Source organism: Sturnira hondurensis, unplaced genomic scaffold (assembly GCF_014824575.4).
Source record: "Sturnira hondurensis isolate 20B ecotype Veracruz unplaced genomic scaffold, ASM1482457v3 Scaffold0016184, whole genome shotgun sequence".
NCBI lineage: Eukaryota > Metazoa > Chordata > Mammalia > Chiroptera > Phyllostomidae > Sturnira > Sturnira hondurensis.
The window spans coordinates 2,642,902-2,669,506 of record NW_028088815.1 but is presented as its reverse complement, the minus strand read 5'-3'; the positions used below and the strand labels follow the sequence as shown (position 1 = coordinate 2,669,506).

General features: G+C 39.3%; 1 protein-coding gene across 4 annotated transcripts in view; it reads right to left on the bottom strand.

The window, feature by feature from the left end:
* Positions 1 to 5,202: 5,202 nt before the first annotated feature.
* Positions 5,203 to 26,605, bottom strand: part of TMTC4 (transmembrane O-mannosyltransferase targeting cadherins 4) — a 92,131-nt gene continuing 70,728 nt past the window's right edge. For all 4 annotated transcript variants that reach the window (XM_037065797.1, XM_037065795.1, XM_037065793.1 and 1 more), the window contains 4 exons: positions 14,672 to 14,786; positions 13,577 to 13,689; positions 8,571 to 8,640; positions 5,203 to 6,494 (listed from right to left, as the gene is read on the bottom strand). In XM_037065797.1, coding sequence (XP_036921692.1) covers positions 6,346 to 6,494; positions 8,571 to 8,640; positions 13,577 to 13,689; positions 14,672 to 14,786 — 447 coding nt within the window. In that variant the 3' untranslated portion in view covers positions 5,203 to 6,345. The remainder of the gene's footprint in view (positions 6,495 to 8,570; positions 8,641 to 13,576; positions 13,690 to 14,671; positions 14,787 to 26,605) is intronic.

The window sequence follows — 26,605 nt, the reverse complement described above, 5'->3', positions numbered from 1 at the left end:
TTAGTTTAGCCTTCATATGTTCCTCTAATTTGTGGCTAAAATCAACCAGTTCTGTGAGCATCCTGATAAACAGTGTCTTGAACTGTGCATCTGAGAGGTTCGCTATTTCTTGGTCGCTTAGAGTTATTGGCTCTGGGGCTTTGAGTTCTCCTTGAGCCATAATGTTTGGGACTGTTCATGCCTGTTATGTATGAGGAGTGGAGTCCCAGGTGTTCACTGAGGTGGGGTAACTCTGGATTGTAACGCTGTATGTGGAGGTGGGGTCAAAGGGGAGCAATGGCAGTCCCCTCTGCTGCTTCCTGCCGCTGGGGCCTGTGCGGTCTGTCTTACTGCTCACTGCTCACTCCTTTGCTGGTTTATCTGCGCGGGAATGTGTGACTGCACTCAGCCTGCCCTGGCTGCCTGAGTGCCTGGGGTCGGGGGATCCTTCCTGCCAGACCCTGCTCTGCTGCTGGCTCTGCCCCTCTTACCGGTCTGGTTGAATAGTTCGCTGTTGTTGGACTTCCATATAGTTCAATTTTCTGTTCTTTGGCTGCATCTTTGTTTACTAAACCTTTGTTGTATTCAAACTTGGTTGTGGGAGAAGGCACAGTGTTTCCACCTATGTCTCCATCTTGGAGGAAGTTGGTGAATAAATTCTTAATCATCAATAACAGCATAATTGTAAGAACTCCCAGAAAAAGTAAACTGACCAGCCAAACATGCCATTAGCTGAAAAAAGCTAATTACATTGCACAGAGGCCAAAAACTAAACTCTAACCCTATAACATTGCTGCTATTATTCTTCTTAAAACTAAGATCAAGTTATTTGGTCCTGCTCTCCAAGCAGTAACTTTTAAAAGAAAATAATGCTTACCTGGTGCCTAGAAATTTAGACATTACAAAACGAAACGTAGCTTAATTTCTGTGAACCGTCACTATAGAAAAGAATACACATGAAGAGTTCTTACGTGCCTTTGCAAAATACTCTTTCTCATTTTATTCTTTGAACAATAGTACGAAGCAGATATTACCACTTCCATTTTGCATATAAAATGTCTCCAAGGGGCTCAATAACCCATTCAAGGCACACTACCTTGAATCAAGAGTGCTAAAATTTGAACCCATATCCAGCTGAACCTAAAATTTGAGCTCTTTAACATGAAAATTAAACAGGAAAGCTGGGTAGCATACGCTGAAATTTATGTCATCTGGATGAATAATTTATTTTACATTTGAACCTCTTTGTTCAAAGTGCACGTTCCAATGAATAACCCTATATAAGGTCTGTCCAGAAGGTATCCAGCCATGGAATATGAAAAATAGAGACATTTATTGGAGAAGGTACAAGATACAAGAAACACTGTGCACAGGACAATGACGCCTCAGTCCCCTTCAAAGTAGGCAATTTGGGACCTCACACAGCTCTCCCAGTGGCCTTCAGCCACCCCATTATATTTTTCTGAATCTCATTGGCAGTCTGAAATCTCTTCCCTTTCAAAGGTGATTTTAGTTTTGAGAAAAGCCAGAAGTCACAAGGAGCCAAATCTGGGATCTAGGGGGATGAATCAACAGGATGATTTAATGTTTCACCAAAAACTCTGCATGAGACATGATGCATGAGTGGCACATTGTCATGACGAAGCTGCCAATCACCAGTTGCTCATAGCTGCAGCCTTCTGAATCATCTGAGTAGTTTCCATGGAGGAATGTTCAAGACTAACTAAAAATATTATGCAGATTTGTTACTCTACTCGCTCAGTCATTTTAAAAACGATGGCCACACAGTACACATGCTCACTCAAGGGCACCTACTGCCCCCACTGACTAGTACAGTGAAGTCATCATTGTTCACACATGAACAGTCCAGTCCACTCCCCTTGGCTGCCAGGTTACATTGATGTCACACAAATCATTCTCGTTAATGAACAATGGCTGGACTTTTCCCAGACAGACCTCATACATGTAGTTCTATCCATAAAGATATTTTGTATATGTGATCACATGATCCTTACTCCTTCCTGTGCTGTAAAATCCAGGTAGAGAATTTTCCCCACTTTACAGATGAGGTAAAGAGGTTAGATGGCTTGACCAAGGCCACATAATAAGCACGTAGCCTGTCTTAGCCCAATCAGAGACCTCTAGCACAAAACCATAATTGGACAAAGTCAAATTTATTGGCTTTTGCAATGGGGGAGACTACGCACCACAGGAATCCTGAGATGACTCATCAAAGAAAGATAAGTCCAGAGATTTCGGGAGGAGAGGAGCTGAGGTGAAATTGAAAGGAAATAGTGTTTCAAAGGCTCGAGGTGAGAGAGGGACATGTACAAAGGGTCAACATCTGATTTTTTTATGAGGATTTATATAAGCATCCAAAGCAATTCACTTTTGTATCTTTTACAGTGTACCTCTGTATAAGATTTAGTTTTAAAAAAAGGTTAAGCATGTAAGGATGTTTAAAGACCACTGGCTTAGTTTAAACCTTGCATTTCATAGAGGAGAAATTAAACAACCATCTATTAGGAATAGAACCAACTATTAGGAATCTCACATTTCCCTACTGGCTACTCCTCCCATGTTTATTTTGACACTCCCTATCCAACCCCCTTAAATGATTAGCAATAAAACATTAAAATAATAAGAAAGATGCCAAATAATACCAGAACTGGAAGACAGCCTTCCATCTGAGTCTCCTTAGGAAGAAAACCAAGGAATAAAGAGGGTATCTGTGTAGAGATGGGAAAGAAGGAAGAAAGGAGAGAACCAGCATGGTGCACCTCCAAAATCTTTAGAGTTAAAGGACTTCCTGAAATATCAACCAAAATAATGACTGTTCTCTTTGGAAAGAAAACAACTGCAATGGAAATCCTTGAAGACACAGTGGTGAGAGCTAAGAGATTTGTTTGGTAGGCAGGAGTCCCAGATTTGAACGTCTTGATTTGACGCTACAGTTTTAGTATCAGAAGGGGGGAAAAAGAATCCTAGAGGGGCTTTTACGAGAATTTTTTAGAAGTATTTTTTATTGATTATGCTATTACAGTTTTCCCAATTCCCCCCCCCCTTTATTCCCCCCTCCACACTACTCCCCCAGCCATCCAGCATTCCCCACCCCTTTAGTTCATACCCATGGGTTGTACAATAAGTTCTTTGAGTCCTCTGTTTCCTATACCATTTTTCTCTCTCCCTGTCTATTTTATGCCTACAAATTATGCTTCTTCTTCCCTGTACCTTCCCCCTCGCTATTCCTCCCTTTCCACTCCCCATTGGAATCCCTCCATGTGATGTCCATTTCTCTGATTCTGTTCCTGTTGTAGTTGTTTGCTTAGTTTTTGTTTTCATTGTTTTTTTTAAGGTTCATTTGTTGATAGTTGTGAGTTTGTTGTCATTTTACTGTTCATACTTTTGATCTTCTTTTTTTTAGATAAGTCCCTCTAACCTTTCATATAATAATGGCTTGGTGATGATGAACTCCTTTAATTCGACCTTATCTGGGAAGCACTTTATCTGCCCTTCCATTCTAAATGAAAGCTTTGCTGGGTAGAGTAATCTTGGATGTAGGTCCTTGCCTTTCATGGCTTCAAATACTTCTCTCCAGTCCCTTCTTGCCTGCAAGGTTTCTTTTGAGAAATCAGCTGATAGTCTTATGGGAACTCCTTTGTAGGCAACTGTCTCCTTTCCTCTTGCTGCTTTTAAGATTCTCTCCTTATCTTTAATCTTAGGTAACTTAATAATGATGTGCCTTGGTGTGCTCCTCTTTGGGTCCAACTTCTTTGGGACTCTGTGGGTTTCCTGGACTTCCTGGAAGTCTATTTCCTTTGCCAGATTGAGAAAATTTTCTTTCATTATTTGTTCAAATAAGTTTTCAATTTCTTGCTCTTGTTCTTCTCCTTCTGGCACCCCTATAATTTGAATACTGGAACATTTCAAGTTGTCCCAGATGTTCCTAAGTCTTTTATTTTTTTGAATTCTTGTTTTTCTTCCTCTGAATGGATGTTTATTTCTTTTGTTCCAAATTGTTGCTTTGAGTCCTGGTTTCCTCCCTGTCACTGTTGATTTCCTGAATATTTTGCTTTATTTCACTTTGGGTATCTTTCATTTGTTTTTTTCATTTTTCAACCAAGCTCAATCAGATCTGTGGGCATTTTGATTACCAGGGCTTTAAATTCTCCATCAGATAGGTTGGCTATCTCCTCATCGCTTAGTTCTCTTTCTGAGGCTTTGCTCTGTTTATTCATTTGGGCCATATTTCTTTGGCAGCTGATAGGTTGTTAAGGCATGGGGCCTTAGGTAATCACCTGGGCAGGGCAACCCTCTCTGCTGCCTGTTGGGGAAGGGCCAGAGAGGGAACTGTGCAGCTCGCCTGCTAGTCTCTAGCACACTTTTCAACAAACTCTGGAGTGAGACTGGGAGTATCTCCCACCTTGGCAACCCCAGCTGTAGCCCACAGTCAGCTCTGAGACTCAGTTTTCCCCCTAAGTCAGCCTTTTCCTGGTAGCCCACTGAGCTTGGCAGCCAGTCCTGCCCCCATGGTCTGCAGCACCATTGTGGATTTTTCTGAGACAGCCTGCATTGCCCGCAGACTTACTGGTTTGGTTGTTCTGGTTGATTTTTCTTTAATTCCTTGGTTGTTGGAGTTCCATGTAGTTTGATTTTCTGGCGCTTTTGGTTTTTTATTGATTTTAACTGGTTGTTATCCTCCTTTTGGTTGTACGAGGAAGCTAAGTGTTTCTACCTAGGCCTCCATCTTGGCTGGAACCCCGCAGAAATATTTTTTCTTTACTCTTAAAAAAGTACTGTCTTAAAGAAATTTCCTTTAAAAAAATCAACAAGCATATAGTATATCTATTATCTGCCAAGCTAAGCACTATGGGAACCTAAATAAGAGTAAGATAGCTCCTACCCCTAAGAGATTTCTATTTGTTACTATTATTTGGGACCAATTAAGAAATGTTTGAAACACAGCACTTTCTTTCCCGATGTATGCCAATCATTAGCACTTTTTTTTTCTGATGTAACTCAACCATCTTGAGTTACAATTGCTGATGTACAAATCTTATGCAGATCTGCACTCTTCCCCTGGCAAAAAACAGAGTGCAGAGAATCAAATTCACCTCAATGTGGGATCTATTCACCCCATTCTATGAACCTGGGTAACTCTGGGATTTTACTAAATGTCTCCTAAAGCTAAATAGAAGCCACATACTAGAAATGATTAATTGGCCATTTTAATCATTTTAAGGGAAAGGAGAATACAAATTCACTACTTATCTATTAAAATGGCAATATGACATTTTTACCAGTTTGTATAATAGTTTTACTGCATAAAAATCACAGATATTGCATAAATCATAAGGTCAATAACATGTATAAAAGAATGAAGTGAAACATAATTATTCTGATCAAATAAAATAGAAAAAATAATCCAATTCTAAAAAATGTGGCTTCTTTTCAGAGGAAATTTACCCCTTATATTTTCTGGATATAGTAATGACTGTGGTTCCATCAAACCAAATGGAAAACTGCTTTACAGTTAAAAACATAAAAATGCAACTTATATAGATGTGTAGCCCTCTTAATACTAGATATAACAAATAGAGACATCAGGCTGCCTGCTTTTGTCTAAAGCATAGCTTAGATTTTCTATTAATAGTAACGGTTCATGTAGAATACTACATAATTTGCTATGTTATGAAACAAGTTGGAAAATCCAAAAAATATTACAGGAGTGAACTTCTTCCTATGGGGGGAAAAGTATATAAATATGCTACATGTTAACATTTCCATTTTTATTCAATTACTTGCCCTGTTCAAAACACAAAAATATAATAAATATTTCCTTACAAATAAAGTTCCTAGTATATTGTTTAAAAAAGATTTAAAAACCAAAAATCTTAATTTACCCTTTGTCATCATTAAATAAAAAGTCTAATATACAGTCACATTTGATATTTATATATAAATTGTAGGAGTCAGTTTGTCATTTCTTGTTCAAAGTTGAGGTTTAATAGTGCCAGTCTATACAACACGGCTCACATCCCAAATGCAGAGTAAATTCTACTGTTAGCTGCTCGAGATAGTTTTGTTCTCTTTTTCTTTTTAATTAAAAAAGACTTCATTCTGGGAATTTTAGAATTTATATTTGAGTGGTCTGAAAAAATACAACTTCAATGCAAAAATCACACATCAAGTGTTTAAGAAAACATTGCTGGTGCAGTAATCTTTTTGCATGTCTTTGTTTTCACAGAAGAGAAACAGAATAAAATAAACACATAAGACTTTTAAATGTTTAAATTTAGCCACATAATATTAGTGATATGCTTCATGCATACACACACACAAACTCAAAAAATGGAGGAAAAAGGATCAGACGTCTTTCTTTTGCATTTGTTCCAGCTTTCTTCTTAGGAGACCATAATTCTCCTTAGTTCCTGATGCAGTGGGGTCAAGCTGCAGAGAGATTTCATAGTGTTTTTTGGCCAAGTCTAGATGTCCCCAACGATGATACAGCACAGCTGAAATAGCAATAGATGAATTTCATTGGAAATGCTTCTGAATAACTTGCAGTGTTCCCAACCTCGTACAAAGAAATATTACAGAACCTCTGAAACCATTTCAAAGATCATTGTTTAAAATAATATTGTTTGTGTCACAAACCTTATTTATTGTAATATACTCCCTCGTGATTGTTTAACCATCCCCGTTAGTCCTGCAGTTCTTCGAATCACTAGGCATGACCCATCTCCCTACAGCAACATTATTACATAAAGTAAAAGAGTCCACAAACTTTCTCAATTCTGCCATAAAACTTCCAGGAAGCCAGACTGAATAGGGCTGGGCTCATACACTGCTTAGAGTCCTGACTCTTTAGAGGTCCAGCTGTTTACTTTAAATAAAGATTCCCCTAAACCTTTTGGCAAAATATTGGCTTGCCTGTCGCCAGCTGGAAATAAGGGCTCTCATATCAAAATCTGACCATAAAATAATAGTTAAAACAAATCTCAGTATTAGAATGGTAAGCCTCTGATGATTATAATGATTTTGTAAGTAAAACTAATTTTTTAGATGAACAGAAGAGCAATGATCTATGTGTCAAGACTTTTGCAATGAGAAGCTACAGTCTATAGGAAACAGGTTTGGTTAAAAAAAAAGTCATATGACTGAGCATTCTAAACAACTACACATTACACTCTAAAAATCTTAATTATTGAGATGTGTAATGGAAAAAAGGAATTCTAGAATACATTTCTTGTAAATGCATCTTTGGCCAATGCATAGGAGAACACAGAAAAGCAGAGACCAGGCTAGAACGGAAGGTCCATCATAGAAGATGGGAAAAGGATGTAAGTTAGATAGCAAACTTCCAAAGTACTCCTCAGTTTAACATTTTTAGTATCCTTTGCACAAAGAAATAATATCTGAGTTTTATCATCAGAGTGAGTGATATGAGGGGCTGTTCTGATCATATAATTAAGATTTGTGGCTTCTGGTCAAGATGCTTTGCCTATTGCACAACCATAAGAAGGAACACAACTAACTTAAAAAGAAAAAGAAACACACCCAGAACTGCCAGAAAAACACTCAGTACTATACAGAAGTCCAACAACCAAGAAGCTATTTAAAGAAGCTATATTCATCCAGACAGGTAGGTGGGGTGGAGACAAGGAATCTGGGTGGAGCAGCGTGGTGGTTTTCGCGAGCTGGGGAGGTGGCAGCATCCAGAAGAACAGGCAGTCCCACATTTATGGATGATGGATAAAAATCAGGGGGACATCTTGTGAGCAAGTACTCCCGGCCCCACGCCAGACCATGCAGCCCAGGATTCCAGCAAGCAAGAAAGGACAGGCAAGAAGTATACAAAGTAATGAAAAGCAAGGACCTATGACCAAGATTACTCTATCCAACAAAGCTATCATTTAGAGTGGAAGGGCAGATAAAGTGCTTCCAGGTAAGGAAAAGCTAAAAAAGTTCATCATTACCAAGCCATTGTTATATGAAATGTTAAAGGGTCTTATGTAAGAAAAAGAGAAAGATCAAAACTATGAACAATAAAGTGGTAACAAACAACTATCAACAACTGAATCTAAGAAACAAAACAAACTTAAGCAAACAGCTAGAACAGGAATAGAATCACAGATATGGAGATCATTGATCTAAACGAAGGGTTATCAGTTGGAAGGGGGAAAGTTGCAGGGATTAAGAAGCACAAATTAGTAGGTATAAAATAGACAGGGGAATGGAATAAGCAAAGGGGAAGCCAAAGAACTTCTGTGTATGACCCATGGACATGATAAGTGGGAAGGGGAAATCACTGGAGGGAAAAAAGGATACCAGGCAGAGGGAGGGAAGGAGGAAAAATTGGGACAACTGTCAGTAAAAGACACTTAAAAAAAGATTTGTAAATATGACTATTATTTAGCTACCTTTTTAGTGAAAAATTTTCTTTTTAAAAACCACACTTTGAAACCATATTATAAAGGATGATACAGGCTAGATTTGAAAATTTCTTCCAACATTGATTTTATAAAAATACACCCATTTCATTAAAATTACATACAATTTCAACAATTCAAATTGAAAAATTTCCTTACCCAAATTGCCATGGTAACTTGCAGCATTTGGATGAGCTTTAATTGCTTTGAGGAATAATGCTTCAGATTCCTAAAAAATGAAATATATAAAAGGTAATACACACAGTTCAACAACCAATGCACAGTTTTATTGCCTCTGGTTTTCAAACTCTTAATGTGCTTTTTTTTTTGTATCACTGTATCTTTCTTCCAGAAACACTTGGAAGGACAAGCAGGGCCACAACCTGTTGAGAAGAGGCTTGGAAGAATGATCAGGGAAGTGTGAGACAAGGCAGCAGTTGGTGGATGGGAAGCAGTGGAAATGAACTTGTCTATAGAGAGAGAGAGTGAATGTGCTGATGAGTTCTGCCACCTGGCTCAATGAAATGGCTGGAATTTTGCAACTTAAAGCAAGTAGTTTGCTTCCAGGTGCAGTGGAGGGCAAGTGAAGGTTAAAAGACACCAACGAAAGTATCAGTTTCAGTCAGCATCAATGAACCCATTCCCAGGATACCCAAGGTAGGAGGTGGGGCCTATTTAATCTTGCCCAACAATCCAACCCCCCTCAGCAACCCAGAAGCAGCTAGAAAAAATGAGTAGAGAAAATGAGGAAGAGACAGCTAGCCCCCTGTCACTTAATCCATTGCAGTATTGCATATGACCCTGACCAAATGCCCTTGATGTACGTGATCTGATTCCTCTATAGACTTGTATTTCTTTCATATAGTAATCACTTCCAGTGGGGTTACTAAGAAGCACAGCCAGTGTTTGCTACCTGATCATTACTGGCCATGTTGGCTGGCTGGCTGATCCCCTTTCTACTAAAATGCTGAGAAATAAAGATGCCTAATGGTTCTCAACCACCCCTGCCAGAGACAGATGTTCACTCCATCTACATCCTGTTTGCAAGGGGCCAAGTATGCTTTAATGCTTTCATCAGCGTCAAATGCTTTAACCAGTGTCAAACGCTAAGCATACACAACCAAAGTTGGTAGTTTGGGGAGAGGTTTGCTCCTTCTATCTGTGCCAAAAGTTGTTTTTCCAGGTGAGCTTCCAACTCCAGAATCCTGCATTTTATAAAGTGTAAGAAGACCAATTTCCTTGCCCCATGGTGGCCTGGGGCACTCCTGAGAAATAGGCTGGGAATTTGGTTAAACATCCATGGAAGCACCACCTTTTCAACAACCAGCAGAAGAAAATGTGTATTTTAGAAATGTTGTCCAAGAGGGACCAAATAAAGACATCAAAATAACAACATGTAGGATGTCAGTGAACATCAGCTCAGAGTCAGTGCCTAAATTCTAGGTTTCAGGAGCTGAAACTCCTTTAGGGAAACCTAAGATTTTCCTGCTCTGTTAGGTATGCTGGAAAAAAAAAATAAAGTGGATTATATAGAACTGTAGTGGTTTCTAAATAGCAGTGCTGTTTCTGATGATTTTCAAATATTCCCATTTAAAATCTAAATTTTGAGAAATAGGAAAGCAAGGGAATTTAAATCTCTTTTAAAATGCCCCTCTACATGCAAAAGTGCTAACTAGAGAAAACTGACAGAAATAATAATCAAGTCAGAATTTCTTGGAGGATGCTAGATACATTGCTTGATCCTTTTAACTAATTTCTCAAGTGCCCATGAGTGTGGACATCATTTAGGATGATGTAGAGTAACAGTAAGGTCTGGGTGACGTAGTGGGATTCAGGGTGGTGTACACAGAGGGGGCTGCTGCTCTTGGCCAGGCAGGGCCTGAACTCTGGGGGATGAGGAGGAGGCTGGGTGAGAAGGAATGGGAGACAAAGGATGAGCCAGAAAATGGGGGAGGAAAAAGTGAGCCACAGTTTCTGAGCCCGGAAGGCAGAAGAATGATAGCAAGTTGACAACAGAAGAAGTGTTGGGAGGAAGAGTAGGTTTGGGGGGCATGGTGAGTGTAGGTTAGATATGCTACCTCTCAGGTAGCAGTGGTGCAGCCTTAAGAGGATACTTCAACAGCCCCTGGGGGCAAGGCAGGGCAGGAGGCCTCTTTAGAATGCCTGTGAGTATTCAAAGCCCATGAAATGCTCATCTATTAAAGAGGCCGTTTAATGGCCATGTTCCAGAAAGCAATGAACTGTTTATAAACTGATTTTCTGTGGAGGTGTGCAGATACATACAGACTCAGGTAACATGCTGATTTACACCAAAAGATAATGAACTCACATTTTAAATCGGGAATATTTTTTCATCAACAGAAAGGGAAGTAATATTAATTTCTGAAGTGTATTAGATAAAATGTATTTGACAAAGGTTTAGGGTGACATGTGAGACAGAGAAAGTTCTTACACAGGAAAAACTGAGGGTCTTTATGTCTAAATGGAGAGGACGAGGTAGTCGGATGTCATTGTCAGCCACATTGCCTGGCAGGGTAGCATGTATAAACCAGGGACAGAGTTTCACAAGGGATATTCCCAGAGCCTGCTCCAACCAGGGAAGGTGATGTACAACATTAAGGTGAAAGCACAAATCATATAGGAAGAGAGCAGTTCCCTCTTTAATTTGCCTTTCTTTCTTCTGGTTCACTTCACACGAAAGTCTCTGGTGGTGATTTGGGAGTCACAGCCTCAATATCTGCCAATCTCCCTTTGAAGCTAAAAGAAGGTGAACTTCATGTTCAGAGCTGTGGCAAGCAGATCTACTTGAGGTTTAGAAAAATTATTTTCCGTTACCTTACAGTTATAGTAATAATGTTTCCACTCTAATATATTTATCTGTGTTAAAAATGTAAAGAAAGACCTCGCTGGTATAGCTCAGTGGATTAAAACACAGGCAAGCAAACCAAAGGATCGTGATTCGATTCCCAGTCAGGGCACATGCCTGGGTTACAGGCCGGTTCCCGCCGGTAGGGGACGCACAATAGACAACCATATACTGACATTTCTTTCCCTCTCTCCTTCCCTTCCCCTCCAAAGATAAATAAAATCTTAATTAAAGAAAAGATTTTATATATTTAAAATATTAAAGAAAGATAATTAAGTAAATGATAAGACAAGTAGTATGTAGATGTAGCCAAATTCACAAAGGTGTGGCATAAATGTCTGGAGCTGGGGAAACAGTGCTATCAATACAATCCAATTTACAACTCCAGAGCCAGTGGGATAGGCAGTAACAGAAAGAGGAATTAGTCTGAGGGGCAATACTTTAAGTACTAAAAACATTACTTTTATATTTTTGCTCTACCACATTAGCCATAAATTAAAAATTAAATGGCCACAAGAAATACAAATTCTTAAATGTTTTAATGATTCTTGGAATTTAATAATCACTGAACTAAAATTTTTATGTATATATATTCATCATTTAATAGTTATAAATTATGTTCTTGTGCATTTTTTCTTATCATCATCTCTGTTGTACAGATGAATTAACTGAGGAGTGGTTAAGTGATTGCTGTTAGGTAAAAGGGCTGCTTGCATAAAAAGATGACCCATAATCACATGGGTATAATGAGAACACTCACTCTTCACATCAAAGTCTCAATATAGATTCTAGAAGCTTGAATGTTTCAGAGCCAAATATGAGATGCATTCAGCCATTTACTAATGGGTCATTTTAATAAATGCCCATCAGCCAGCTGGACAGCAATGGAGATGGAAAAATAGGACTTAAGACTCTGACCTTAAGAAGTCTCCAGGCTCACTAAAGAGATTCATTCATTCATTAACAGTTAATGAGAATCTAAAAGAGCAAATGCTTAGGTAGAAAGGAAGTTGAAAGAGCAGCAGCATCTGTCCTGAGATGAGATGATGGCTGATTTGGAGTGACTGCTCACTCCACCACCTCGCGCGCCTCTCCAGAGCATTCCTACCAGGGATCTGCAAGAACAGGCTGCAAGTAGTTGACCAACAGTAACAGGAATCATTTTTTATGAGAAAAAAATTAAATAGTGATTTAAAATTCCAAGTCTTGAATTTAAAAAATGTATTAAGTGAGGGCTTGGTAATGCCATGGCTAATAGTATAACATTACATCCTTCCTTTTGGCATCAGTGGAGTAAAATCTAGAAATGCAAACTGTATACCAAAGCTATTAAACAACTGACATTCAAAAATGAGAAAAATACATCAAATACATTACTACTGTTATAGGAAAATATATGTAATGAGCAGAACAGGAGAAGTAAACAACATGGACAAATAGAAATGAATCACTACCTTTAGGCCTAGTGTGATCAAATCAGACGTGGCCTCTGATTTTGAAAGAAAATATTTCTCTCATGAATGGACTAAGGCTCTGTTTCTAAAGTGTTTTCTAACATCTGTGTCAGATAGTCAGGATGCTGGTTAAAAATGCATATCCCCTCACCTTACACAACTGACTAAGTCTCTCTCGTGAAAATGATGGTGGGCATCTGCATTCTAACTCACTCCCATGGTGATTCTGATGTGCAAAATTAAAGCTTAACATCACCAGCATTAGGAACACTGAGTTCTCTTCAACACACCTTCTGATTTGTAGTCTATTCCTGGCCAATCCTGAGAGCCCAGTTAAATAGAGCTCAGATTAAATGTCTTGTGTTTTTCATTGGTCAGAAATTTCTAGGGCCTTAGAGATGACCTGTAACTTAACTCTAGATGAGGAAACACTTGGAGGCAGCAAGAACCAGTCCTGTATTCAACATAGGCATTCTTTTTGTGTAGAAGATGGCACCCACAAATAAACCCAGAGCTCCAGTCCAAAAACAAGGTATTGAATCACATGACTTCATGCCAGGGTGGGAGCTGAGGCATCTGCTAGGATATACTTTTTCTTTGGGCATCTTCTTCCCTCCCACATTTGAACAAGGGTGGTAAATTCTGATGAGAAAGAATACAGAGTTTGACCCTGCAAATCTATCTTTTGGGCAACTATTTCCGGAAGCAAATTGGCCAAGCCACAGTGGTGCACTGCTACCACAGTTTTGGCCTAACTCTGAATTTAACTGGGCTGATGTAACATTTGTGGCTTCTGTCAGATGCTGGCATTAAATGCAAGTAATCACAGCCAGCAGTTTACACACCTTGTATTTCTGGGACTTTCCCAGCACGTTTGCCAATGAGAACATCAGAGAGTGATCATTAGGTATTAATTCCAGTGCCTCTCTTCCCACTGCTTCAGCTTGGGCTAAATTACCTGTGAGTAAAAAATTAAAAAATGAAAACATGCACTAGCATTTTGGCCTTTCTAACAGGGCTTCTGTGCATTATACACAACAATTATTGATCAACTACTCAAGAAAATCAATGTAAAACATGTAATACGTACACACACATGATCCTATCAGTTGCAAAGCCAATACAACCCAGTGAAATTTTGGCATAATATACAAATAGCTTTTGATTAAATTTTGTATTAAGTCTAATTTAAATTTTCCCCCAGATATCAATTACACCCAAATCAGAGAAAAGACATCTGCAAAATAAGAATATCACAGTAACACACTAGTAACTGAATGTTTATCATATGGAAGTATATGTTCTGTACTTGAACTGGAAACAAGTGAGTATTTCTATACACACTGATTAGATGGTTTACTAGCTTTACATTTTGCCAAATTAAAACTATCATTTCTTTGGAGATGCTTGGATTTTTAAAACTAGAAGAGCAGAGTAAGCCTTAATTGATCAAGTCTGCCAAGGGCTAAGAAACCAGATCATCAAGTTTATCATTAGCATCTTATCTAAAATAAGAATCTCTGGGGGTAGGTTTGAAGGCATCTGCCTGAATTTCAGAGCATGGACCTAATACCTTACATTTCATAAGCCCATTAGTCACTCTTGCTCACTTCTATTACTTCCAGTGTCCTAGATAGGCACTGCTAGATAACAGGCTTCAGAGAATTAAGACATTAGCACATATTGCCCTTAATTACTCCACACCAATTTTAGGCAAAGTGTCACTTCCCCAAATATTCATATTCTAATATGGCAAAGGAATCTCCATTTTCTAGAAGAATAGACTTTTTTAATGCAAAATATTAAATCCCATACTAATTAAAACAAAAAAACTAACACACACTAGGGGAAAGCCCGTAATAATCTGTATTTCCTAATTATTCAATGGCACCGTACTATGAAACAATTTCCTCTGATGTGCGTAATTCCCCTTTCTGTACCTGTGTTATCGAGGAGTATGATCATGTTGTTCCAAGCCAAACTGTGCTCTGGTTTCAGCACAGTAGCATTTCTCCAGGCATTCAATGCATCCGCATGGCGATTTAGATCTGCATACTGAAAGTAAACCATAGACCAAAAAATCAATTTTCCAATTTTTTCTTTGTCTCTCCAAGACATAATTAAAACCAAACCCCAAATCAAATAAAACCTAAAGTGCATTTATTGAGTTTCTAATTATTCATATTAACTCATTTAATACTCAAAATAATCCCAATGAAGTAGATAACTATCTCCATTTTACAGATGAAGCAACTGAGGCACAGAGAAATTAAGTAACTTGTCCAAAGTTATCTATCTATCTAGAAATAGTAGAGCAGGCATTAGAACCAGGTAGTCTAGCTCCCAAGCTTATGACATCTTACCTATAACCCATAACTTAGTGATTCCAGGTGTCAAATATTTTAGACTACTGAAGAGAGAAAAACTAAAAGTCTAATCATTAGCCTTTTTCTAGAAAGACTTCACATAATTCATCTCTGGTAAGTTGTTATTTAAGAAAGCTAAATGTGTTGCATTCATCTTGTGCCTCTTCCTGCCTACATCTAAGCTTCACACAGAGCAGATATTGTAAAAAGCCTGGGCATTTGGAGCTTGTTAGCCTCCTTTAGAAAGGAGAGAATTGTTTGTTGCTTTCTTATGACAGGCAATGTTGTCTAACATTGGTAACAGAATATGAAATAGCTGGCTCTCAATTTGTATAGCTAACAAAAGTGTGCCATGGGAGAGTGATGGATTTTTTGGCAGGTGACCCTCTTGCCCTGTTTAACTCAGTTCAAATGCACATCTCATCTGAATGAACTTGCTTCCTTTAACTGCAAAAAGTACAAATGCTAACAATTTATCAGCATTAAAGACTATTTCCTTATTTACTGTCAAGTCTGTCTTTTCCTTAGACAATGGGAATAGTTTGACTTGTCCTATCACCAAACAGCAAATGGGTGGTATATTATGCAAAAAATATTTAATAAACTATGGAAACATTTACAAATACCCATTTACTAAAGAGATGTCAGAACTTCCCACAAGACTCAGAAACTCAGGTTACTGTATCTTACCTCTTAAGTGAGGAAATATGAAAAGTTAACAACCTTAAAATAATTTGGGCTGATAATTATACCAACATTTACATCCCTCTATATTTGATGTTCTTACTGATTTCTCAGTCAATTATCTCCAGCAAGTGACATGCATTTGAGTAGACAAAATCTGCGGTGATGTTCTTTCTAACAACCCAGAAAAACTACAGTAACCTAAAACTTCATTTATGCAACAATAAAATCCTTCACATATTTTGCTATTTATTACTATTGTCATTATTACTATTTATTAAAAAATAACAACAGACTGAAATTTATTTTTATTTTGTGTTGACCTTCACCCTTCTCTACAAAGTGAACAATCACTTTAAGGAAAACAGAGAAAAATGGTTATTTAGCAAAAAGTACCCAACCAGAATGTGGATATAGCATGTGTCATTTACCTATTAGTTCTATGCCTGTCCTTCTATACTCTGCAAACTATATTCTCCAGGGTCCTGTGCCCCTTGGCTCCTTGTTAAGTTTCTGCCAATGAAGCTGTGGGAAGAGAGGTGTAGCCATTTTCCCCTACTTTCACTCTCTCCTTTCTATTTTTTGGCAGTGTGTCTTGAAGTGGCCACGTCCCTTCCTCCATAGTCCGGAGGCAGGAAGCAGTGGTTCATGACCACTGCTTCGTTCATGACCTCAGCTCTAGAGGTGCGGTAACTCCTGAGATGGTGGCTCTTTCTGAGCTCTTTCCTTCTGGTGGCACCACTTCCTTCCATTTGTTTTCCCAACCCTAGGGTTTCCTTTTACCCTTTGAGTTAATATCACCTTTCTGTTTTTGTTCTTCTGGCCTTCCAATAACTGTCTAACCAATTCCTTATATCAATCTTCTCCATTTAAATACTTAATATGGTTTCTGTTTTCCTGAATGAATCTGGACTGATACAATTAGTTCTTGCATAATGAACTGTCTCTAGTAATATCTCCGGTCACTACCATTACAGTTCTCTAATATCAGTAATATGTCCCAAATAATCCAGCTCTTGCCGTTTCCTATTTCACAAGAGAACAGCATTATATCCATTTCTTATCTGGATCCAGAAATCAAAATACATTTCTGTCTCCTGTTAGAGAATAGTGATTAAGGAGGATTTAAAAAAAAGAAAATTTCAAGTTATTAAGTTTCTTTTATTGGCCAATATATAAATGTGTTGATTGAGTTATTAAAGATTAAGCTCTTAATGCTTTAAGCTGTCATGCAGGAAAAAAAGGTGGATAATTAAACAACAATGGAGAGCAAAATCTTTAAATAAGAATGGTTGGCAGAAGGAAACATAGGAAGATCATTTCATAGTAGAATTAATAAGCAATATAAATGGAGAGTAGTACAAAATCTTATTCTACTTAATAGCACACAAGATCTTCTACATGAAAGTTAGAATGAATACCAAGGACTGGAGCACATGATAAAACACTGTATTTTATATTCCATTTTCCTTTCTTGGGATGTAACTCTTACAGAAGCCATGTTTAGTATAAATTCTCTATTTTCCAAATCCCAAGAAATGGCAGTGACAGGCAGGTACTAGGAAGAGGGAATAAGACTTAAATATTAAGGCTTTTAAAGCATAACCTAGAAGGCTGTAGGCAGAAATTAACTTCGCAAGCAATGATCTAAAAGAAAAGCTACATCCTGACCACTGTGGTTCAGTTGGTTGGTCATTGTCCTGTAAAGTGAAAGGCTGTAGGTTCAATCCCCACTTGGGGCACATTCGAGAAACAACTGATCAATATTTTTCTCTCACATCAATATTTCTCTCCTCTTCCTGACTTCCCTTCCCCTCTCTCTAAAAATAAATACATAAAAATCTTTAAAAGAAGAGCTACTTCAAAACAAAAGAAGAATGAAAAAAGAATTCATATGGATATCAACTATGGTATATCATGGAAGTACTAGTTTAAAAGACAGTAAATAGGGACTATGACCTCTGTAGTAACCACCAATACAAGGATTCAGGGAACACCCAATTTGCTCTGCTCCAGTCCCCCAGCTAGCCCCTATTTTCATTTTATCAACTTTACAAGAGTCTGCCCTGCTTTGTATGTGACAGAATTTTTTGGTTTCCACTTATATCATTACGGTAAAGTTTTACTGTCTTTCCATCCCCCATCCCAGAGAGAACAATGTAGGATTTCAAACTATGCCACCCTAAATATATTGCTTTGGCAAAAAGAATTACTACACTGAAAGCATCTGAGATTCAACTAATGCAGAAAGAAGTTTTTTTGATCTAACTAAGGGCAGAAACTGAGAAATAAGGCCTGCCATAAATTTCCTCTCCTGGTGAAGATTATGGCCATGAAGAAGACAGAGATGCACAAACAAACCTCACTTTATCAGTTTTCCCATATATTTATGCTACCTTTGGAAGCCTAAAACTTCTTTGTTTTTATTACCACTCTACAAATTTATTGTTCTTAACCAATAAAGTTCAAACCATCCCTTTGAGTTTCTCATTACTGAGTTTCTCCCACCTGTAGGCATGCTGCATATGTTAATAATCTGGTTTTGTTTTGTTAATCTATCTGTGGTCAGGATAATTTGCAGGGCCTCAGTCAGAGAACCTAAGATGGTAGAATAAAAAGGTTCCTTTTTTGACCTACATCGGTTTATCACTAGGATAGTTTTAGCCCTCCTCAGGTCTTCAGGTTTCATAGGGAAAGCTGTTACAAAGCACAGAATTTTAAAATGTAAAATTCAAAAGAAATGCATACAAGGTCAAATAGCTCTAGAGAAAATTACATGAGAGAAGAGAAATATTTTGCTATCAATGTCCCTTGTTGAAACATCTTGGCTGTTCCATAGATTACCTCACATTGCTGCCATATTCCTTCCATTTCCAGGGAGAAATAATTCCTGTTTTCCACAGTAGACTAAGTATATAAAGATGGTGTCTTCCTATGATATATAATAACCAAAACATGTCTTCTATTTTTCAATAATAAAAACACAGAAGCAACATGAGCGCATAAAAAGTGCAAAGTGGAAGAGGATACCTGGTACCTCCCATTCATAAAATCCTACCTCCCCAACTCACAAAATCATGGCTACCTAGTCAATAAACAAAGTAGTGAGGACCAAGCATTCCCATCATGGTAAAACCAGAAGTCCGTTTTTTCTATACACTTAAGGCAGCAAATGTTTTCTAGGTTGCTCTCCCCAGACAGTCTCTTCTGCTCTCATTTGGTCAGTCTGTCTGCTCAAAGTTCAGATAGATCTGCTTCCCCAGTGCAGGACCAACAAGTGGGTATTGCAATCACTCAGGATTTTTGTTGGTAGGTTTGTAAATATGAATCCCTTATGGAGCTTTAGATTCCCTAGATCTGAGAAGAATCAGAAAACTGGATGTACAACTGGTTTTTAAAACCAGTGGTTTTAATAGTACAAGGATTCTACAAGACCATGAACAAGGCTCCAGGCCTTTAAAATGAGGATAAATAGGCATCTATTTAAAACAGCTTCAATGCTGTTTTTTAGGTTAGGCTGTATAAAAATCTAAGAAATTATACATAAACTTCCTTTAAAAATCACATTACTATACATTTTTCTGGTTTGATTTAAAATGTGCAAAAAGTTTTTCTATTCATTTTATTGAATTTAAAAACTAAATAAATGAGGAATATATTTGGTTTCTTAAAATAAAATTAAAGGGTTGATTGGAGAATATAACCATCTTATTTAAAGAATTTTGTGGGACTCCCAGCCAAGATGGAGGTGTAGCTAGATATACTGTGCCTCCTCCCACAACCAAAAGAAGGACAATAACAAATTTAAAAACAAAAAACCAGAACGGACAGAAAATCAAACTGTATGGAAGTCCAACAATCAAGCAGTTAAAGCAGCAGCCTTCATCCAGACAGGTAGGAGGTGCAGAGATGGGTGCTGGAACATAGAGGACTCAAGACAAGGCAGCGGCTGGAGGACTGGGTCGGGCGAGGTGGCAGCTGGCGGAGCAGTCCGTCCCACATTTGCATGCAGATAAACCAGAAGAAGAACTAGGGAGCAAGACAGACCAAGCAACCGAGGGTTCCAGCTTTGGGAAATAAAGCCTCAAGTCTCTGGACTGAAGAAAATCTGTGGGGGTTGTGGCGGTGGGAGAAACTCTCAGCCTCACAGGGGAGTTTGTTGGAGAGACCCACTGGGTCTTAGAATGTACACAAGTCCAACCACCTGGAAATCAGCACCAGAAGGGCCCAATCGCTCATGGATAGTGGAGGAAGTGACTGAAAGTCGGCAGAGAGCTGAGCAAGCAGCATTGTTCCCTCTGAGACACCTTCCCCACATACAGAGCCACAACAGTGATGTGGGTTGCCCCACCCTGAAAAATACCTAAGGCTCCACCCCTTACTGTGTAACAGGTGCCTGGTGACAAAAAAAAAAAGGCCCATCTGGTGTTGATTCCTGTGTGGGTGGGCTTATGTGCATTCTAAGACCCTGTGGGTCTCTCCAACAAACTCTCCTGTGAGGCTGGGGGTCTCTCCCTGCATCATTACCAAGCCCTTATTTTATGAAATGTTAAAGGAACTTATCTAAGAAAAAGAAGATAAGAAACATGCATAGTAAAATGGCAGCAAACTCACAATTACTAACCATCACACCTAAAATAAAAACAAACTAAGGAAACAACTAGAACAGGAACAGAACCACAGAAATGGAGATCACATGGAGGGGTAGCAACAGGGGAGTGGGAAGAGGAGGAGAGGGGAAAAGGTACAGAGAATAAGTAGCATAGATGGCAGGCAGAAAATAGACAGGGGGAGGGCAAGAATAGTATGGGAAATGTAAAAGCTAAAGAACTTAAGACATATGGACATGAACTAAAGGAGGGAGAATGTGGGGGGAGGGGATGTGTAGGGGGGAAATGAAGGGGGGAAATCAATATTTTATTGATTATGTAATAGCATAATCAATAAAATATATTTAAAATAATAAAAAATAAATAAATAATTTTAAGAAATGGCCCAAATAAAAGAACATATCAAAGCTCCAGAAAAAATACAACTAAGTGACGGAGAGAGAGCCTTAAGGTGAATGTGTCAGTGCTATGGGCACTCATGTGCATGTGTGCCTTGGACTGTGCGTTGGCATCCTTCTGCATCTGAGACAAATGCACCCAGGGTGTGTGTATATGTGTGTGTGCCAGGTATGTATATGTGAAGGCATGTCCAGGCCACAAGAGTATGTGGCATTTGTAGGGTTGGGGCCCTGGCCCTGACCCCAGCCTTTCACCCCGGAGGGAGGGGTGCTGGCCTAGCCAGGAAGCCACACCTGAGGTCCATTTGCTGCCCTGGTCCCCCTGCCCTTCCCACCAACATCTTTGGGTATTTGGAATGTAGTTTGTGTGGTTTTGATAGCCCCCTGCCTCCTGTAGGTAGTTTACAGAGAGACATCTGGGGTGGGGTGAGGTTGGTTTGGTTCATGCATCTGAACCTATCAGATGCACAGTTCAAAACACTGGTAATCAGAATGCTGACAGAAATGACTGAGTGTGGTCACAAAATAGAGGGAAAAGGCTATGAAAAGTCAAATAATGGAAAATGTACAGGGAACCAACAGTGATGGGATGGATACTGGGACTCAAATTGACAGTTTGGAGCACAAGGAAGAAATAAACCTTTAACCAGAACAGAATAAAGAAACAAGAATTCAGAAAATTGAGGAGAGGCTTAGGAACCTCCAGGGCAACTTTAAACATTAAAACATCTGAATCATAGTGGTGCCAGAAGGAGAAGAGAAAGAGTAAGAAATTGAAAACTTATCTGAAAAAATAATGAAGGAGAACTTCCCCAATCTGGCAAAGGAAATAGACTTCCAGGAAGTCCAGGAAGACCAGAGAGTCCCAAAGAAGTTGAACCAAGGAAGCACGCACTAAGGCACATCATAATTACATTAGCCATGACCAAAGGTAAGGGAAGACTCTTAGAAGCAGCAAGAGAAAAGAAGACAGTTACCTACAAAACAGTTCCCATAAGACTATTGGCTGATTTCTCAAAAGAAACCTCACAGGAAAGAAGTATTTGAAGTCATGAAAGGCAAGGACCTACATCCAAGATGACTCTATCCACCAAAGCTATAATTTAGAATGGAAGGGCAGATAAAGTACTTCTCAGATAAGGTCAAGTTAAAGGAATTCATCACCACCAAGCCCTTATTATATGAAATGTTGAAGGGACTTATCTAAGAAAAAGATAAAAATTATGAACAGTAAAATGACAGCAAACTCACAACTATCAATAACTGAATCAAAAAACAAAAAAGAAAACCAACTAAGCAAACAACTAGAACAGGAACAGAGTCACAGAAATGGAGATCACATGGAGTGTTATCAGTGGAGAAGAGGAGGGGGAGGGTGAGGGAAAAGGTACAGTGAATAAGTAGCATAAATGGTAGGTAGAAAATAGACAGGAGGAGGTTAAGAATAATATAGGAAATGTAGAAGCCAAAGAACTTATATATATGACCCATGGACATGAAGGAAGGTGGTGGTGGGGGGAATGCTGGTGAGAAGGGGGGTGCAGGGTGGAAGGGAATGATGGGTGGAAAATGGGAAAACTATAATAGCATAATCAATAAAATACATGTAAAAAAGTTAAAAAAATAAAAAAAAATTTGCTATTTGTGGGTAAGTCTGTTTTCCCCAGTTTTATTAAGATATAATTGGCATATAACACATGTAAGTTTAAGGTATATAATACAATTATTTGATACATAAAAAGTACATGCACTGCTATATAATAAGAACAGTTTGCATGACATTGATGTAACCTGGCAGCCAAGGAGAGTGGACTGGATTGCACATGTATGAACAATGACTTCACAATAGGGGCGGTAGATGTGGCAGATGCCACTGAGTGAGCGTGTGTACTATGTGGCTGTCATATACAAAATGACTGAGTAAGCAGAGCAATGAATTTGCATCAAATTTTGCATTAAGCTTTAACACTCCTCCATGGAAACTAGTAGGATGATTCAAAAGGCTGCAGCTAGACAATTGGTGATTGGAAGTTTCATGATGAAAACATGCCCACTCATGCTCTCGTATAGAGTTTTTTGGCGAAACATCAAATCACCCAGGTGACTCATCACCTTTAAAACCCAGATTTGGCACCCTGAAACTTCTGGCTTTTCCCAAAACTACAATCATCTTTGAAAGAGAAGAGATTTCAGACTGTCAATGAAATTCAGAAAAATATGATGGAGCAGCTGATGGCAACTGGGAGAACTGTGTGAGGTACAACGTGCTTACTTTAAAGGGGACTGAGAAGTCATTGTCTTATGTACAATGTTTCTTGTATTTTGTATCTTCTTCAACAAATGTCCCCTATTTTTCATGCTATATGGCAGGATACCTTCTGGACAGATCTCATATATTATGAAATGCTTATGACAATACGGGTAGATACTACCTCTCATCTTACATAGCTGCCATTTTCTGATGCGTGGTTATTTTCTTTATGAAGAAAATCCAGTGCTATAATGATTAAGCTGCGTATCCTCAGAGAGGTTTTTCAGAAACAGTGACAGAATCCATTTCACCATCATTTATCAATATATGTTTTCATATTTTAAGGTTATTGGACTTATTATAGAACTGCTGCTAGAAAATTTATCTGAACAAAGAAATAAACTACTAAAAAGGAAATCAGAGCAATCATATCTTTATATTCTGCTAATAACTAAAAAAAAAGTTACTATGAAATTATTTTCTACTTCCATCAAATAATCTCAAAACTATTTCAGATAAATCACATGCCCTCCTGATCTTTCCTTTGTGGAAAGAACAGTGATACACAAGAACCTCCTGGGGTGTAGGGAGCTGTTCCTGGAGGAAGGGGAAGATGGAAGCTCAGAAATCACATGACAGAAACCCAAGATGGAAATAGAGTAGGTGGATGCTACACTCCCTCCTCCCAGGACCAAAGTGGAACTGCAACTAAAATATAATCAACTTGAATAACCAACTGAAGACTAGTTGAAAAGAAGTCTTATAATCAAGGATTTACAAAAGAAAGCACACTGAGACCAGTGGGGAGGGCAGGGATGAGAAAAGGGCTGGCTCCACTCCCAAACGCGGTGGCTGAGATTCTTGAGGGACATCTCAGATGTGAGGGTTTCCCCTGAGAAGCATGGGGTCTCAAATCCAGTCCAGTATCCCCAGCTCAAAGCACTAGAGCCTGGGAGAAGTGTCCAGATAACATCTCACTGTGAAAATCAGAAGGCATTCTCTCTGTCAGGGAGAGATGGAAGTTTGCTGGAGACACAGGCAGCTTCTCAAAGGCTAATGCATAAAATCTCATTCTCAGCCACTCACCCTGGGCTCTGGTGGAGGAAGAGTGAAACAGATTAGGGTCACTCGAGAAAAGACTCGGTTTGTAAGCTCTAGGGAGAGAGCTGAAGGGGCAGCCACCAGGATTGTTGTGCTAAGTCACTGTCCCAAACTGCAGATGCCATCTTTTTTGGGTGGAGCATGCCCCTCCATATGGTATCAGTGAGGGGGTAAGCAGTAGCTCCACCTTATGGACTCCTTATAGCCCTACCCTGCAGAGACTGGGCACTGCTGAGGAGTCAGTTGCCAAGGCTGGGGTGTAGAGGTCTGGGCATACTCAGAAGGTGTCAGTAACTGAGTCGTGTGGCTTTGGAGTGGGGGCCATTCCCCCTCTTTCCCATGAACCTGACTGATGCCTCTACCTCATGGGAGATCTGCTAGCTTCATTCTCCTGGCTCCAAGGGCCCTACCCTCCTGACTTCTAGTGGCTCTACCCTGCCAAGGTCTGGGGAAAATCTGAGACAGACTGAGTTCTGTGGCTCTAGGGCAGGGCCATTTTCACTTGCATGCCTGAGCAGTGCAGAGCTCTCCCTTCTGGAGAAATCTGTTTAGACCTGATAAACTCTCCTGGCCTCATCCTGGTGACTCCCTGAAATCCCACCCCACCACAAAGGTGTGCAGACACCCAATAAGTGGCAGCTAGACTTGGTATACCTTGGGACATTTGCTAAGTGGCCTAAAACCCTGCATCGGCTCTGACTTTGAACCTGTACCAATCTGGTGAACACCAATTGCCCCTACCTAGTGACTCACTGAGAACCTACCTCATGCAACTTGGGTACCACCAGAGGCTCTTTCAGTGCCTTAGACTAATAGGCAGCTGACAGGCAGAGGCAGGAGGAGGTAGATCTTGGGGTGCCCTGGCACTTTTGCTGACCTGCCTCTATGCCCAGTGGTAGGAAAAGCTAGCCAGGCCCAGCAGAGGCGGCCACAAACTGTAGATCGCTTTGTAGCTCCAAACAGGCTGTCCAGGGCCAGTCACAGGCAGTATCTGATATTGGACTGCACCAGAGTCCCACCCAAGAAGCCCCAAAACCAACACACACAATGGCCAGCTTCAGACAAGACGAGAGCAGGACCCAATTAGCTTCACAAGTGGAGCATCCCAAAGAAGATCTTGGCAGGCATCAGACTCTGCTGGGGTGAATTCCAATTCATATGGTCAGCACCTACATGGCAGCTTGTGTTCCAAGGAAAAGGTCAATGCTCACTGTAAGCCAGCTGGAGGGTCAACTTCATGCACAAACAGGCCAATAGAAATGAAGACTCAATTACAACATGAGGGCCCACATAACCCACACAAGAGACATTCCTGGAGCACCCAGCTCAGGTGATCAAGGAGACTGCACCACTGGTCCCAAAGGACACCTACCACATAAGGCCACCAAACCAAGACTGGGAATCATAGCACACCTACCTATTACATAGAAACAGAAAGAGACAGACAAAATGGGGAGACAAAGAAATATGCCCTAAATGAAAGAAAAGAAGAAATCTCTAAAAAAAGGAATTAATGAAAGGGAGGAAAGCAATTTACCAGATAGAGAATTTTTAAAAAATGGTTATAAGAATGCTCCAGGATCTAAGGACTCCAACAAAGAAATAACAACCATAAAAGGACATAGAAACCATAAAAAGAATCAGTCAAAAATAAAGAATAGAACATCTGAAATGAACATACTAGAAGGGATAGGTTGGATGAAGCAATGATTTGGAAGACAAGATAGCAGAAAATACCCAATCAGAGCAGTAAAAAGAAAAAAGAGTTAAAGAAATATGAGGATACTTTAAGAGACCTTTGGGACAACACGAAGCATAACAATATCTGCATCACAGGGGTACCAGAAAACGAAGAGAGCAAGGGATTGAGGACCTATTTAAAGAAATGACTACAAACTATCCTAACCTCATGAAGGAAAAAGGTACACAAGTCCAGGAAGCACAGAGAGTCCCCAAAAGACGAACCCAAAGAGGCCCAAACTAAGACACATCACAAATAAAATGAAAAAGTTTAAGGACAAGGAGAGAATCTTAAATGTATCAAGAGAAAGAGAGTTAATTACCTATAAGGGAGTTCCCATAAGACTGTCAGCAAATTTCTCAAAAGAAACATTTCAGGTCAGAAGCTACTAGCAAGAAATATTCAAAGTGATGAAAAGCAAGGACCTACAACTAAGACTACTTTACCCAGCAAGGATATCATTTAAACGTAAAGGAGAAATACAGAGTTTCTCAGATAGGAAAAAGCTTAAAAACTTCATTACCACCAAACCAGCATTACTGGGATGTTAAAGGGTCTTATTTAAAAAAGAAGAAGGAGGAGGAGGAGAAGTGGGGGCAGGGGTGGGGGAGGGAGAAGAAGAGGAGGGGGAGAAGAAGAAAATACAGAGGAACATAATTAGAAGAATAAAATATCAATAAATGCATACATGTCAATAATCACTTTATTTTCAGAAAGAAAAGA